Source organism: Columba livia, chromosome 8, assembly GCF_036013475.1.
Source record: "Columba livia isolate bColLiv1 breed racing homer chromosome 8, bColLiv1.pat.W.v2, whole genome shotgun sequence".
Taxonomy (NCBI): domain Eukaryota; kingdom Metazoa; phylum Chordata; class Aves; order Columbiformes; family Columbidae; genus Columba; species Columba livia.
Genome location: NC_088609.1, coordinates 10,289,318 through 10,306,624, shown reverse-complemented (window position 1 = coordinate 10,306,624; position 17,307 = coordinate 10,289,318). Strand labels below are relative to the sequence as shown.

The 17,307-nt window shown below is 50.3% G+C and overlaps 1 protein-coding gene across 10 annotated transcripts in view; it reads left to right on the top strand.

The window, feature by feature from the left end:
* Window positions 1-7,897, top strand: part of PDE4B (phosphodiesterase 4B) — a 201,867-nt gene extending 193,970 nt beyond the window's left edge. For all 10 annotated transcript variants that reach the window (XM_065071956.1, XM_065071957.1, XM_065071961.1 and 7 more), the window contains 6 exons: window positions 37-201; window positions 590-689; window positions 1,391-1,545; window positions 1,642-1,764; window positions 2,784-2,966; window positions 5,775-7,897. In XM_065071956.1, the coding sequence (XP_064928028.1) occupies window positions 37-201; window positions 590-689; window positions 1,391-1,545; window positions 1,642-1,764; window positions 2,784-2,966; window positions 5,775-6,140 (1,092 nt within the window). In that variant the 3' untranslated portion in view covers window positions 6,141-7,897. The remainder of the gene's footprint in view (window positions 1-36; window positions 202-589; window positions 690-1,390; window positions 1,546-1,641; window positions 1,765-2,783; window positions 2,967-5,774) is intronic.
* Window positions 7,898-17,307: the final 9,410 nt, after the last annotated feature.

Here is a 17,307-nt window from a genome sequence, read left to right as displayed (position 1 = left end):
ATGTATGCATGTGTGCTTGTACCATTTATTATACAGGAGCGAGATCTGCTGAAAACATTCAAGATCTCGTCGGACACTTTTGTCACGTACATGATGACGCTGGAAGATCACTACCACTCGGACGTCGCCTACCACAACAGCCTCCACGCCGCCGACGTTGCCCAGTCCACACATGTTCTGCTCTCGACCCCCGCGCTGGATGTGAGTTCCCTAGTTTGAGCTCAGTGCTTTGTGTTTTAATGTGGGATGATGGCTTAAAGACATCACTCTGCCTATGTGAACGTTGATAAAAAACGCTTAAGCTGACTCAGTAACCCTCAGACTTGCAAAAAGCAGCTGCCTGCTCTTCCAAGGGCTCAGTTTTCTGCCAGGGAAATCACCATGAAGAAATTTCAGCAGCGGCTTTGCCCGGAATCTCTGGTTCATCTTAAAGAGCACATGCTGCTTGCAGACCTTTCTTCTGAGTAAATGTCTTGTCCTCGGAAAACTAATTTTAAAAGCACAATTTGTTTCTCTGAATCAGCCTTTTGAACCATTGAGAGATAAAACATAGGGACTTTTCTGACAGATTCCTTGTTTTCCTTCCTAGGCTGTCTTCACTGATTTGGAAATCCTTGCTGCAATTTTTGCAGCTGCAATTCATGATGTTGATCACCCCGGGGTCTCCAATCAATTTCTTATTAATACAAGTGAGTTTTGTTTCAAATACAACAATAATTCCATCTGCAAACTTGGAAACTAATGGAAATACATTTTCCATTACAGTGAGGTCAGAAATTATGACTTTCAGATTGAATTGCTTTCCCAAAATATTGTGCAGTAAAATAGGCATTTTGAAATAAAGCAGTAATTAAAATGAAATTCCTATCAGAGAAAGCTATTGTACAATTTGCAAAACACCCTTGAATCTTGTGATTATTACAACTTGTTAACGCATAATAATTCTTCCAGTCCTGAGTGCAAATTTTTTCATTAATGTAAGATAAATAATGCTATTGCTATTGACAATGGTAAAGCTAAATATTGTGGTTCATATTGTGTTCTGCAACAGGCTAAGTATGTATCTTGATTCCAAAATATGAGTATTGTTCTTTTTTGGAAAGTGCGTTTGCAGGATTCATGCTTTCTGTCGTCAGTGATTCTGAAGCCCGTCCCTAAGTCAACCGAGTGCTATTTTGTTCGTTAGAACTGAGCAGAGGGCTGTTTATATTACATACATATGTGCTCAGATTAGAAAACCACACGCTCTTGGCACACATGAAACAAAAAAATACATTTTTTTCCCAATTTATTGCATACAGATAAACATTTCAGTACCCAGGACAAGCGTTTGCTTTTTGAAATCACACATTTCCCACGCTGGAGTCACATCTTGGTGTTGTTTTGCTAGATTCCGAACTAGCCCTGATGTACAACGACGAATCTGTCTTGGAGAACCACCACCTGGCCGTGGGTTTCAAACTGCTGCAGGAGGAGCACTGTGACATCTTCCAGAACCTGACCAAGAAACAGCGGCAGACGCTCAGGAAGATGGTGATTGACATGGTATGGACTGTGCACGCACCGCTCCTCTTCTGAGACAAAAAACTGGCTTCTTTGTGTGGTTTCCTGTGCTGAGATCCTGTTTTCACTTCTCTAAAGGTATTGGCGACAGATATGTCCAAGCACATGAGTCTGTTAGCGGATCTGAAGACTATGGTGGAAACCAAGAAGGTGACCAGTTCGGGAGTCCTCCTTCTGGACAACTACACAGACAGAATACAGGTACGTCAGCCATGTGCCCTGGATTTGGGGTATTTGGTCAGGATTGAAGAAACCACACTCTTGTTTTTACTGTGGCTTTTAAATGGGCCATATATGGAAGCTACTGACCTAAATTTTCAGCAACCGTTTTCTTCTGTTCTGCACCACAAAGAGGTACAAGGTGGTCCCGTACATTTTAGATGAAGGGGATTATGTTTTTAACACTTAAAGCATGGAACTGCAAACGCGCATTCTTCTGAAGTTAATCTCTAAGGCTGAGTTTTGGAGGGCTCACAAATTTCCTCGCTGCTTTCTCCCATTTGTTTCTCATGTCAAAAAAGTCTTGCGAGACTGCAAGAATTTAATTTGTAACTCCACACCCAAAACAACTCTCTCACTGAGCTGAAATTAGTGATGTGCAGTCTGTTCCCTATATAATCTGATCCTTGATTTATAGAAATGACAGAGCAATCCTGGAACAGGGATACAGAGTTGGTAGGACAAGAGACGTCCTGATCTTCTCTCCACTTTGATGGCCAACTTCTTAGGAACAGTCTCATGGGAAGGCTCTCCTTACATTTTTATTTAAGACCGCTGATGTTAAAACAGGTCTCTCTATTGGTGCCGAAATCCTTGTGGCCACAGTTAGTCAGGCACATTTTTTGTGTGTGTAGAAGGGATATTACTCATTTAATAAAGTAGGAGCATTTAACCATCTGAGAGCATATGGAAGTAAATTATGAATGGTGGGAAGCACCTGCATTCAAAAACAAACCTATATGATGTAATTAACATTGCCACAACTGCACCCCGTGTAAATAATGAGTTGTCTGAAAAACATACAGCACGTTTTACTTTTGAAGCAGACCATAGCAGCTCGTCTCATATACGGAGACGTTCTGATGTTAATATTTTTATAGGCTGTTGCATAATCAAAGAGTCTTGTGGTTAAATGTTCTGAATTAAGCAAGCAGATACAGCTTGAAACCATCCTCTTTTTCCATTTGATTTTATGAGTTTTCTGATTAATGTAATTGCAGGTTCTCCGAAATATGGTACATTGTGCGGACTTGAGTAATCCCACAAAGTCTCTGGAGCTGTACCGGCAGTGGACGGACAGGATCATGGAGGAGTTCTTCCAGCAGGGAGACAAAGAGCGAGAAAGAGGGATGGAAATCAGCCCGATGTGCGACAAACACACGGCGTCAGTGGAAAAATCACAGGTAATTGGCCGCAAGCTGCATTTTTGTACTGCCTGAGCTTGTGTTTTTAAAGCGGAGACAAAATGCATCTGCTTTCTCTAGCGCAATTAGGCAAGCAGCCAGCTGTTCAGAGGGTTGGTTCTGATTGCCCCTGACATCCAGCTGTGCCTGGAGCTCACATACACTGCCGAGGCCGTTCTGACTCCGTTATGTGCCCCTCGGCGTCTCCTCATTTCCAAACGCGTGTTCATCTTGCCCTGTTTGTGTCCCAGTTTCCAGAGCGAGTTGCTTTCCTTTTATTCGCCGGGCTTGAAAAATGCAGTTCTGATCTCCCCTTCCTCCTGCCAGGTCTCCTGCCTCCTCACCCTCCAGCCTCCTCAATTAGCACCTCCAGCCCCTCCTGACATCATACCCCGTGTTAGGCACATACAGCAACGTCAGCCCCATCGAACTGTGGGGTTGGGAGCTTCTCCCAGCCGAGATCCACTTCAGGACCCTGGAAAAATCTGGATGTCGGTCGTTTTTCGGCCTCACGCAGCACGGTTTTACAGTGCACGGTGTGGCCGGTTACATTAGAGGTCTGATGGAGCTGCTGGCTGCTGGGTGAGGTCAAAGAAATATTTATTTATGTCAATACAAACCTTAAAAGGAGCTGGATATGTGGGTTTTGGTGGGTTTTTTTTTGAGATTAACTGGCTCATCCCTAGTTCTGATTCATAGATTAAATGGTTTCAAGGTCAGATTTTGTTCTGACCTGTGTAGCACAGGCCGTAAAATTTCACCGGGTTAGTCTGTAATGAAGCCGGTAATTTATGTTTGCCTAAACATATTCCAATCTTTATATAATGGTGTCTTGGTTGTTGTTTTTAAATGACTCGAGCAAGTCATCATCGAGGTTTTTCAGCTTGAATAAGTAACAAAATTGATGATAATTATTTCCAAATGTCCTCTTGGGCTAAGCCAAGTGGTTTCAAAATTATTCACTCAACCGCATGGTGATTTTGTTGGAAAAATCTGTCTTATTTGTTAACCTAACAAGAAATGAATCCTTTGGCCAGGCTTGGCTAGAAAATGCCCATGCTCCGCGTGTGAGCTCCAATTAATTTTTTGTTTCAAATGCACACTTCACAGAGGTTTCAAAATGGCTTTTTTTGCTAAGCAGAAGGAACAGGAATGGCACAAAATGGCCACCACCGAAATCCCACCTAATGGCAGGGGACAGAGGGAGGTGACATGGCCAGTCTGGAGTGACACAGAGACCTGATGGGAAAATGGTGTGCACGTTATCTCAAAGCTCCATGTGTTAACTCTTTTACATCAAAATATTTTTAAGATCAGTGCTGAGCTACCTGGCCAGGGATTTGGGGTGACTATTTAAAGAAAAAATGACTTTGTTCCAAAGCGACCGATCTCTGGCTATTGGTGCCGTACAGCCCTTGAGCAATTTGGGTGGCGGTGAAGCCATCAGCCATAACCATACAGAATTCCTTTTTTTCACTTTAAAAGTGCTCTGGAACATGTGCTGCAGGAAATTTTCATCACCTTTTTGTTCAGGCTGCCTCACCAGTACGTTACAATTGAATGTTAATGGTTCTATTGACATCCTGTTGTGTCTGAAGGAGGCATGTGTGACTTCCAAAGCAAACATCTGCACGTTGGGTCTGGCCCCTTGGAGAGCCATTTTCCTGCTGCACAGAAATGTTGTCCAGCGGAGTGAGGAGAGCAGTGACACATTCTGCCAAGACGGAAGAATTTCAATCCTCTTTATGGCCATTCAGTTTTCTCCATCCTGGACGTACGTCCTCTTAGTCAGACAATTGAAAAATGATTTAGCCCAGAGCTTACACGCCAGCCGGCGGAAGGACTGACGGACTTGGCCACAGCCCTCACTCTTTCCACCACTGGCACGTCACTCTGTGGATGGAGTCGAGCAGCTCTGGGAGCACTGGTGCTTCCACATCAGTACTCTGGGATAACAGCAGAGCTGCCATAAATCACAGAATCACAGGATGGTTTGTGTTGAAGGGACCTCCCCAGCTCCCCCAGTGCCACCCCTGCCATGAGCAGGGACATCTTCACCAGCTCAGGTTGCTCAGAGCCCCGTCCAGCCTGGCCTGGGATGTCTCCAGGGATGGTTCATCTACCACCTCTCTGGCCAGCCTGGGACAGGCTCTCACCACCCTCAGGGGCAACAATTTCTTCCTCATGTCCAGCCTGAATCTCCCTTCCTTTAGTTTAAAACCATCACCCCTTGTCCTATCAATAATAATAAATTATATATAATTTATAAACAAATAATAACAAATAAATAGTAATAAATGCAGCAGCCCTGTTTGCAGTCACCAGGACTCCTGTCTGAGAGACAGCAAAGGTTCTCAGTGCTTTGGGCAGAGGCCGCGATCCTCTAAAACATCTCTGTGCACTGGCGCTGGTAGGAGCCACCCCTCGATGGGACGGTCTGTCTAAAGAGCGATGGCGTTAGCCCACCTTCTGCAGGGCAGGGCTTGGTCCTCTGGTCAGGAAGGGACATCCACAGGGATATTTAAATCATCCATGCAGCCAGGGATGGGATCGGCAGCTCCATCACTGAGTTTCCAGGTAGCTCCTGCTTTCAGTTGATCTTCATCCAATGTTTGATTTTGGACAGGACGACAACCTAGTCCAATGTTGTAGGTGCAGCTTTGGATATCTGATGGTTACATCTGCAATTAGACTGTGCTGCTTTGGGTATTTTGCTTATAAAAATCACGTATTAACAAAATTTGAGCTTTTTAGACACCTGTCTGCTCCTGGCCGTTGCCTAAACATGCCTGTTCCTCTGTTCCTCAGGTGGGATTCATCGACTACATCGTCCACCCGCTCTGGGAGACGTGGGCTGACCTGGTGCAGCCTGACGCCCAGGACATCCTGGACACGCTGGAGGACAACAGGAACTGGTACCAGAGCATGATCCCTCAGAGCCCGTCCCCTCCGCTGGAGGAGCGCGGGCGGGACTGCCAGGGCCTGATGGAGAAGTTCCAGTTCGAACTGACGCTGGAGGAGGAGGATTCGGACGGGCCGGAGAAGGACAGCGAGAGCATCGGCTACTTCAGCAATACAAAGACACTCTGTGTGGCCGAGCCAGGGGAAGAGGATTCGCAGAGGGAGGCCAACATCGAAATTGTGACAGAAGATACATCTCCTGTGGACACATAATGTCCTGCTACCCGCGTGAGTGGATTTTCAACGCTTGACGAGCATGCAAGCAGCCTGACGGACCTGCCTGCAGCCGGGGCTGCGGCCTGTGCCCAACATTGGCCAAAAGATCTTCCCAGCTACTTGAGAGTGGAGTCGGGGTGAGAGATCGTGTGCTGAATGATTGATTGCTCAGGAAATTAACAGGTGATTTACATTGCGGTTTAATTGAGCCTTGTCAGCTAAGCGCATGGTGTTGTCCTGGAGCTGGCATGGGTCGTGACTGAAGAGAAAGCGACACACAACTGAGAGATTTTATACTGTTAGTTTTGGAATTTATACCAGTTATTCTGATAGAAACTACTGATTAATAACTCTCCATGTAAAACCTGTCCACCTGACCACCTGTCTGCAGACCTGTGTGCCTTCTTTGTAAACACTTTCATGTCTTTTCCAGAGTCTCTTAATTCAATACACGGGGTTTAGTATAAAAAGCGACACAAAGTATTTCAAAATTGACAGATACTTTTTTGATTCTTCCTGTTACAAGAAGCAGTCTTCCTTTTTTTCATGGGCAATACCTGTCACTTTATTGCAGTTAATCACTTTTACAGACTAAACAGAAGGGAAACCCTCTGTTTTGTATTATCGCACCTTTAACCATCTCCTTAACACCCCGGGTGACCCGTTTAAAGTCACTTCATGCACCATCTCTGTTCGCTTGCTATAGGAATAACAGTATTTTTTCCTCCACGGGGTTTGATTTTTGTCGTGCGCAGGCTGGAGGGTAGCTGGTTTCCGTGGCACAGCGCAGTACGTACATCTATGGGTCAGCAGGATGTACATCTATGGGTCAGCAGGACGTACATCTGTAGGTCAGCAGTACGTACATCTATAGGTAAGCGTGATCAGGCAGCGTGAGGCGCGTTCCCCCTCGGTGGAAGTTGCACGCTCGGATATTTGTGGTTTTTTCTCGCCTATTGTTCACGTTTCCTACATTTCGGTCCACCGTCCTCCTCCTGCACTGCCTCGAGCTCTAACACCTCCATTACTGTTTATAACAGTGTATTTATTACATAATGTATATACTGTAATGTTTTGTAAGTTATTAATTTATATGAATTAACATTACCTGTCGGCGGTGATGTTAATTGTGTAGAAAACTCGGAATAAGAGTTGCCTTTTTTTCTTGTAACCTTTTGTATTGCATAAAATACGAGAACCTGAACATAGCTGAAGAGACAGACGCAACCCAGGACGGGCATTGGGGTGGCAGCCGCCCGGGGGGTTCGTCTTCATGGCGAACTGGGGGGGACGGGACCCCAGGGCAGCGGGCGAGCGGTTGGAAGTGCTGAAAACATAGGGCGGGGGAACAAAAGAATATAAACCCCCGTGAATGGGCCGGCTTTTAAATGTCACGTTCCAATTTCTGAACAACCCAATGTGAATTTCTATAACCAAAATGTGAACTGATGTAATAATTGTGCTGTGAAACTTCTTCTGACAAAGCTTGTCCGGCATCGTGAGCGGTGTCAATCTCAGTTTGTAAAATATGTTTCAAGCTTTTGGTCCAACTTGTGACTAACTAGTTAATGAAAATAGCACAGTTGTGCATGATCAATGGGTTTGTATGTCTGTTGAACACTGCATTGTTCCAGGTGGTTATTTTATTGTTTCCAAAAAGTTTCACACAATGTATGTTATAGTATTATATATTGTGTTCAGATGCATTCTTAAGAGATTTTTATATGAAGTGAATAAACGAAAGCATGACCCTGCCCGCTGCTCTTCGTGATGCTGCTTTTAACAGGCCGGCGTGTGCGGTATCTGGGGCGACGGTGGCGGCGCTCGGCTGAATATCCCGTGGCCGAAACCCGCCGGGCACGTGGATCCCACTGGCACGTGTTCCGAAGGGGAGGAGAAGGGCGAGTGTGGGCGGAGGGCACAGCCGCCCGGCCAGCGAGACCTTCGCCTTCCTGCGCGGGACCGGGGCCGGTGGCAGCGGCGACAGGAAGGCGACGCAGACAGGAAGGCGATGGCCGCGGCCTCTGCTTTCATGTCCCGGCCTGACCCAAAACAACTGGTTTTCCAGTAAAAAAACATCCTGCCGGCATGCAGTGTGGGGACAGCCCCATGCCCACCGTCTGTAATGCCTCCCGGGGTGTGTCACGCAGCACCTCGCCAGGGTTTGAACCGCTGGTGAAAATTCTTTGGTGGTGCTAATAAGGATTTTTCTTTTCCAGTGAATTCTCCCTAAAGCATCGTTTCCACGCGGCTGTGCCCAGGCTGTGCCCGTGGCTCTGGGGATGTGCCCAGATGGGAAAACGGGTTGTCGGGAAAAACATTCATGGTTCTGGGTGGAGAAAGCGGCCGATTGGGACAGAGCAGAGAGCTGAAGTTGCAGGTGAACCAGCAGCCCCCCAGGGATGTTGTGCCCGGGTGTGGGCCTGATGTGGGCACGGGGGGCTCTGCCCAGACCCTTCCACCAGCCCTCGCTTGCTTTGTTTCTTTCTCTTCCCATGACCTAGTTCTGCCAGGCAGCTCCATCACGGGTACAGGCAAGCGTGGTGGTGTTGCTCTAGCGCTGAAATAACAACCTCCTTTCACTTCCCCTTCTCAGCAGCAGCAGAGAAATGCTCCGATGGCAGCCACGCTGCAAAACCAACCCAAATCCCTTCTGTTTTCCTGCCATTTTGGGGGTGGGAAATCCCAGTTCAGGTGCTGGCTCGGTTTTCCTCCTTTCCTCAAGGGACAAGGACGCGTCTTGGCTCAGCTTTATCGTCCTCACACCCAAAACTCCCGCTGGCCCCGAGCACCCCGTGGGGTTTGCACGGTTTCCTTCGGCATCGGAAGCGCGTCCGCGTGCAGGCGGCGACATGGCGCTTCCTCCTTGCTCATTAGCGGCCGGGATGGACAGTGCTGATGGGTGCCGGCTCCTGCTCCCCCTCCCCAGGGATCCCCCCACAGGTCCTGCCTTCAGCGACCGCCCAGTAGGTCCCGGCTACACCCAGGGGGGCTGGGAATCACCACTGCTCAGCTACCAGGGGAAAAACAGGTTGAGAGAGGAAACCTGCAGCAAAATAGGGTGCAGAAACTGTGACTTTTGGGAGAGTGGGTGACTCCCAGCTCTGCAACTGGGGCGTGCAACCAGATGTGCAACTGTGGTGTGCAGCCAGGTGTGAAACCAGGGCATGCACGTAAAAGAGCTGAGAGTCAGGCTGGACACGAGGAAGAAATTGTTGCCCCTGAGGGTGGTGAGAGCCTGTCCCAGGTTGGCCAGAGAGGTGGTAGATGAACCATCCCTGGAGACATCCCAGGCCAGGCTGGACGGGGCTCTGAGCAACCTGAGCTGGTGCAGATGTCCCTGCTCATGGCAGGGGTGGCACTGGGGGAGCTGGGAAGGGCCCTTCAACACAAACCATCATGTGATTCTATGATGCAGTTGTTGCAGTGGGCTTTGCTAGGCTGGCTCACTGGGGCCAGGTCCAGGAGGGGCTGATGTGTGTGCAGATTCTAACATGTCCCTCCTTACTGCCGGTGCCACTGCTGGATGTCACCATCAGCCCTGACTTCAGCAGTGGCCGGTCGCAGCCATCCTCCAGGACATCGTTTGCATTGAGGCTGCAGTGCTGGTTTGTGGGGGGATTTCCACCAGCTGTGAACCCGCTCGTGGGTGTCAATCCCAGGGACAAGCCGCCACTCGCTCTGTGCCGGGAGCAGAGCCGGCGCTTCCCGGCAGCGCAGGGAAAAGGGTCCCATGGAGCCCCCGCCGCTGCCAGGAAACTTCTGACCCAAAGGTCAGCGTTGTTAATAGAAACCGTGATGCAAAGAAATAAAATAATAAACCAGCCCTGTTGCTTTTTCCCATGCCGCACAGGCGCTGCGCCTGCCCTCCTGGCTGTGGGGCTGGTTTTCCATGTTTTTTTCCCTTCTGGTCCATAGGATTAGGGGACAAGTGCGGTGTCCCCACCTGGTGTTGGATGCATTCTGGTGGCTGCAAACTGGTGCTGGTCCCTGCCATGGCCCGAGACCCTTGAGGCGTTCTCCACCAGCCAAAAAGAGTTGGAGAAATCTTGGTTTTCTTCCAAGGAAGTGCTTCAAGAATGCGGGTTTCTCCTCTGAATAATAACACCTTCAGCAATGTGTTTTTATTGCAACAGCTGCTCAATACCTGGAAGCTGATGCTTCTGCTCGTGTTTTCCCCTCACCAAGGTTTACTTCGTGTCTGTCATGTTCACACGGGGGATGTCTCATGTCCCTGAGCACCCCGTGGTCCTTGGTCCTGTGTCCCTCTCTGTGCCAACCAGAGGGACGGAGCATTTCCCAGGTTACAGTCCAGTCATAAGGATGTGCAAAACGCAGGAGAAGTTTTGCTGTCTCTGGAGATTTAGGCACCACTGGCTTAAAGTTCACCTAAAAGTCCAACAGATAAAAAAAAAGAGAAATGAAAATCCGAAGCGCTGACAGTTTCGCAGTCAAAAACAGGAAGAAGCTGTGGGTTGGCGCAGAAAACACAGATTTTATCGAACCTGCAGCGCTGGAGCGGAGCCCAAGGGCTCACGGCACCGGTGGCCTCCGTGGAAGGGGAGGTCGGTGTCCCAGCCTGGCAGCGGGGACACGGACTGGGATCCCACCTGGGAAGGACAGGGCAGGCAGCTCAGCTGATGTGATTTGAAATGCATTTAGGCATTTTAGCTCTCCCAAACATCTCTTTTGGGGTGACACAAGCAGCCTGTCCCCAAGGGCTCCCTGTCCCCAAGGGCTCCCTGTCCCACGCCCAAGGGTTCCCTATCCCTGAGGATTCCCCATCTCCCAGGGCTCCCATCTCCGAGGCTGTCACAGCCCCTGCTCTCGCTGCCTGGTTTCTGGGCTGTCAGAGGGTTTTTCTGCCGTACTGGTCAAATGTCATCACCGTTTCTGTCATCACAGCGCTGCACAGCTGCACAGCCCATATCCTGCCTGCACAGCTGCACAGCTCCCATCCTGCATGCACATCTGCAGGCACAGCTGCACAGCTCCACCTGCCGAGGCCCCGGCCCACTGCACAGCCGGGATGTCACTGTGAGGGACACAGCGGGGACACACACAGTGGTGGCACAGGCACCAGGGATTTGCACAGCTGGGACGTACACAGCAGGGACGCACACTTGGGGCCAGCACAGCTGGAGTTATGCACAGCTGGAAGCCCCAGCAAGCTGGAGCACTTCATGGTGGGGCCCCAAACAACTGGAGACGTGCCCAGATGTGTTCACACATAGGCTGGGCTGTGCACAGCTGGAGTGGTGCACAGCTGGGATGGTGTACTTCTGGAGAGGCGCATGGCTGCCCCCCAGCACATCTGGAGCAGGCTGGAGCCCCGCAGAGCTGGAGACTCAGCACAGCTGGTGTCTGAGCAGAGCCGGAACCATGCACAGCTGGATCCATACACAGTTGGGACTGTGCACAGCTGGAGCCACACACAGCTGGATTGATGTACAACAGGATCCACACACAGCTGGAACCCTGCACAGCTGGTGGCAGTGGCCTCAGCCCCACCTTGGGGGTGTCTCTTCCAGGTTGCTGATGTTTCTTCCAGGCCGTCTTGCTGGCAGCTGGAGGATGCAGTCACATGAAAGGCATTTATGGCCAAACATGACAATGCCACCACATCAAAGGTGGGGAGTCGTGAGGCTGCAGGTCACACACCGCAGCAGCAATTTGACTCCCATTTGCCTTGAACTGGCTGCTCATCATCTCCCCACAACGCTGGAAACACCCTGGAAGGGTGAAGGAGACACTAGGAAAGTCTGGACACCCAGAGCTGGAGGAGCAGAGGAGGGTTTCGCAGCAGAATGGTGGTAAGACTATTTTCAGCACTAAAATTATTATTTTATTTCCATAACTTTTATTTCCACAACTGTTTATTTCCATAACAGAACTTCATTCTTACCTGAGCTACCTCTGACCCACTTGTGCAGCAATTTTGGCTCCCAACTGCCCCAGGTCCTGCTGGACCCATGTGGGTTCTGTTGGTTCAGCTCCTGTGAGGATACACGGAGCTTCCCAGGAGGTGGGTTTGCTCCTGAGGGGCCCATGTTGTTGGGGTTTTGAAACTGTTTAATGCCCGGGGTGTGACAAGCCCCCCCAAACTGGTGTCAGGGTGGAAACCGGGGCCTAGGCAGTGCCTCTGGCTCATTTTATTTTGTTTTGCTGTGGATTATCAGTAATCATAGAATGGCTTTAGTCGGAAAAGACCCTGAAGATCATCGAGTCCACCCATTAATGCAATGCTGCCAAGTCCACCGCTACCCCATGTCCCTGAGAACTTCATCTATTGCTGTTCACCCCCTCCAGGGGTGGTGACTCCACCACTTCCCCAGTCTTGTTCTTTGAGTTTTCTCCCCCACCTTGCTAATTGATACTCTAATTAAGCTGAGCTTAAACTGCAGGGAAGAGGGGAACAGCTCAGCAGCTTGGAGCCTGCTTTTATTTTTTTCCCTGTCTAACGAGGGAACAGTGTCCAAACACATAAAGTTTATTTGAAACACCCACAGTGACACTGTCCCTATAGAGTTTATTTTATATTTGAAAGCTGATGCCTACTTCACCCTCCCTTCCTGCTGCCGAACCCCCCTCTGCAGCCTTGGGGTACTGTGTTTCAAGTGAAATTTGTGCCTTTTTGGGTGGAATTAGATGAAATGGTGTTTTGGAGGCTCCTGGAGACACGCATGGGTCACCCCATCCCTGCGATGAGGACACCAGCGACAATGCGGGGCGATGGGGTGAACCCCTGCCCGGGTTTGGGGGCACATGGGGGGGGCCATCCCCATCCAGGAGCGTGGTCAGGGCTGAGCCCTCAGTGAGCAAACCCAAAATGGGCTTAATATTTATTTAAAATTAAGGACCAGGTGTGTGGTTTGAACTGGGACTGCAAAACCCCATTGCCGTGGGACGCACGAGGAATTTTTCAGTGCTCCTGAATGCCTTCTTTCTAGAAAAGAAAAAAGCAAAATCAACACAAACCCGAAAAAAACCACAATACTCCCTCTGCTGTCTCTTTTCTGAACACTCGGGCGGTTTGTCCCTTTCAGGCCCAGAACTGGTGACAACCCGTGTGTGCTTGTGATGCTGCAGAGGAGTCAGGGTTGGATTTGGGGCTCAGAGCAGCAGCTGCACCTCATCCCCATCAGGGTGTGCTGCCGGGGTGCTTGGCAGGTGATTAACCTGATTAGCCCTTGATTAGCAGAGGGGGGAGCTCCTAGTCCTGGGGATGTTGCTGGGAGGAAGAAGAGGGAGCAGATGAAGGTGGGTTTTTGTTGCTGCTCAGCAGCAACGCTGGGAAATGGGAATTTCTGAGCTCAGCGCTGATCTGCAGTGGCTGGGAGCAGGAACCCCAGCAGGAGCAGCTTTCGGGGCGTGCACGGGGCTCCCGCCTGACCTCACACCCCAGGGTGTAGCCGAATTCCCTCTGCTTACACCATCGCTATTAAATCTGGCAGCGTTGGCTCCGGCAGCATCAAATCGCTCCCAAACGTGCATGTTGTGCCTCGGCCCTGCCAGCACCTCCAGGCGCCCTGCTGCTGCCAGGAAAAATGTGAGTTTTTGGGGACACGGAGCTGCTGGTTCCCGTATGTGGATCCCTGGCACCCCCATGTCCCACAGGTGCTGGAGGCGGTGGGTGACATGAGACGCCACGTTCGGTTTTGGGGAACGCTCCCTGTTTCCCACCCTGTGCTGACTCGTGCTGTGGTTGTGACTAAGGCGGGGTTTGCTCACACCGAGGGTGGTTTGGGGTTCTATGAGTGCTGCTGGGCTGGGTGCTGTGGGGGTGCTTGGAGGGGTGCAGAGCAGCTTGCAAGGTGCTCCTCGGGGCTGTCTGTGGTTTTGTGTCCCCTGGGGATGTTTTTTGCTTGCTGAGGGAGGGCAAGCGGCAGCACGTGGAGCAGCGTGGGCAGAGGGAACTGGCAGAGCCGCAGGGTCCTGGACACAGCATGTCCGTGCTCTGTGCCCAGTGCATTCCAGTGAGCCCCCCGTGCCGGGGGTTTGCTGCTTTCTCCGTCCAGAGGTGAGCTGAGGTCATCAAGTTTCTTTAAATGCATGATAAGCACGTTTTCCCTAGTGCTGCTGTGAAACTCTCAAATTGAGAGAAGAGAACGGAGCTGGTGAGGGGCTGGAGCACAAGTGTGATGGGAGCAGCTGAGGGACCTGGGGGGTTCAGCTGGAGAACAGGAGCTGAGGGGAGACCTTCTGATCTCTGAACTGCCTGAAAGGAGGTTGGAGCCAGGGGGAGTCGGGCTCTGCTCCCAAGGAACAAGCGCCAGGACCAGAGGAAACGGCCTCAAGTTGCGCCAGGGGAGGTTGAGGTTGGATCTGGGGAACAACTTCTTTCCCAAAGGACTGTCGGGCATTGGAACAGGCTGCCCAGTCACCATCCCCGGAGGGGTTGAACAGAGAGAGATGAGGTTCTCAGGGACATGGGGTAGTGATGTGTGAGGTTAATGGTTGGATTTTATGATCTTGAGTGTGTTTTCCAAGCAAAACAATTCTATAATTCTCTGAAAGGAGGTCTCCATCTGCCCCCCTGCCTGTCTGAGGATGCATCCCCAAAGCAAGGGCTCGCTCTGGTGTCCCCCCTTGGAGCAGCTTGCTGGGATGGAAAGGGCCTGGTAGTGCTTTGTGCATGGGAAAACTTGGGCTGGATAGAGCAAAAAATACTAAGAGAGCAGAAGGTAACAGGCTTTATTGTGGAGGAAGGAGCAGCTGCGTCCTGGAAGGGGTCCTGTGCCCAGGGATGCGGGCAGGTGGTGGCAATGGGCTCCCTGGGATGGGAAGGGATGAGCTGGGGGCTTCTTGAGCTGGTCCAGCCCTGCTTCCACTGGGGACTGTGGGTTCATGTGCAACACTCCAGCCATATAAAGTGCGATGCAGGGTGGTCCACCCCGGTGGCATCTTGAGCATTTTTCAGCTCAGCTTCAGAGGCAGAGTCATTTCCGAGAAGGTTGTGTAGCCCATTTGGTGCTGGGGACCCAAGTGATGGGCTGATCCACCTCCATCCCTCCTGGGCAAGATGCTCTTGTGTCTCTCAGCCTCCTTCCCTGAGATGAAGAAATCTTTTAAACAAGGAATCTTGTGAAAAAGTCACTTCAGTGGAGTCTGAATGGCAACTATACAAGGGTTTGTGTTTGGTTTTAGCTGTTTTATGGAAAAGCACAAATATGCACATTCACAGTGAGACTCCTGCATCCCTGGATTTATAACTTCCAGCAAACACATACCAACCTGCACAGAAGAAATTAATCTCATAGACAACCAGGAAAATGGTGGAACTTTGTTGGAAAGTCCATTTTACAGGTGATGGAGGAGAAATCCTGAGCGCTGTGTGGTGATGGGAGCCTTTGGTACTGAGGCTGCTGGGGGAGTCTGGCCCCATCTGCTGCATTTCCACTAGGACCAGATAAAGGGATGAGCTTATTTCTAGTTGAGGTTTAATTATGGTTTAGCGAAAGGGTTGTGAAGCCACGTCCGTGGGGATGTAAACAATCCACCGTCTGCCTGTTAATGCTGGGGGATTTGCCGGGGCCAGATCCTGCGAGGGGAAGAGGTTGGCGGATTGGAGCTTTATTTAGCAAATCCCCATCCGTCTGTCTGTCCGTTTGTCTGCCCCACGCTCCTTGCCTGCCCTGGGGCCACCATGTCCCCGGCCGGGGGACAAGCCGGGCTCCTCCATGGCGCCTGTCACATGTACCTGAAGCATGACTCTGCTCTGAGATGAGTAATGCGCTCCGGTGACTCATTTTCTGCCTTATTTTTTTCTTTAAGTCGTTGACTTCGTCTGTCCGTGTTTACTTGCAGCCTCCTAACGCGTATCCTTCAGGAGCCGCCTGAGATTTCCAGTGCTTTTGCCGAGAAATGTCCATGTGTTGGGTGGCGCGTTTGGAAATTGTTTGGAAATCCATGAATACTGATTTTTCCCTTGAAATGAGTGGGTTTTGCTGGTATGCTGCCCTCCCCGGGTGTGCTACAGCCCCGACCTGGCTCTCCCTGCACCTCCCGGCTTTGGGAAGAGCCGGTTTGTGGTGTCATTAGTGCCAGGTTAATTTTGCCCTCGGGAAGATGAGTTTCGATCTTGCCACGCGGCAGGAATGATTTCATAAGGTCAAGGCATCCCGCAGAGCCAACCGAAGCTGGAGCTGCGTTGTGGTTACAACAACCCATGAGTTCCCCACCTGTGCTAACGCCGTGTTTGCCGGTGCAATGTGGAGGCTGTCAGAACTTGGCATGAAAATGAAGGAATTTGTTGAAAAGACCTTGTTTAGCCATTGCTCAGCTTGCAAGGGGGGTTTGGAGTGGAAGGTCCAAGTCTTCTCGCTTTTTTTTAAGGAACGTGAGCCATGCCAGGAGCATGACAAGCACCGTGCGTCTGGTTGCGGAGCCGCTGGCATGTGGGATGGCTCCAGCATCCTGCCCTGCTGTGCAATTGAATCTATGAATTCCAGAATAAAAGTGTTATTTTGGTGTGGCCGGGAGGGATTTGGATGCAGCAGGTGCACACCCATCACCTGGGGTGTCCTGCCAGGGGTGCCAGCCTGGTTCCTGGGGTCATTTTAGGGTGCAGCGGAGTGATGCTCAGCACCTTGTGCTAGCCCTAGGGTTACACACAGATTTCCCGAAGGTGCCAGGCACATTCCCCACCACCCGCTGCTGAAAGTGCAGGTCACAGGAGATCCTTGAGGGGATTAAATAAACCATCTGTTAAATAATCCCATTCCTGTGCCTGGGTGTGCTGTGGCATTTCTCATCGGCTGGGATGGGTGAGGGCTCTGGCTGGGGACTCTTCAGGGACACTTGGTGCTGCAGCTGATGGTATGGTGGGAAAGCTCATGTCCCCACTGGTGTAACCAAACTATTGGAGGTGCCTGGCTTTGGGATTTTTTTTTAAATGGGAAAAATGAGATTTTTTTGTAGTTGTTGTTTAATGGGAAAATTGGGATTTTTTTAAAATGGGAAAAATGGAACTTTAAGTGTGTGTGTATATATATATAATTTTTTTTAATGGGGAAAAATTATGCAGGTATTGCTCTCCCTGCTTGTCAGCAGAGATGCGTGTGGCTGCCTGGGATGGGTCCTAAAGATGGTGACTCAGGGTGAGTAGCAGCAGTTGAGTTTCTGACACAGATACAAGGTCAGGCTGAAAAGCCAGATTTGTGAG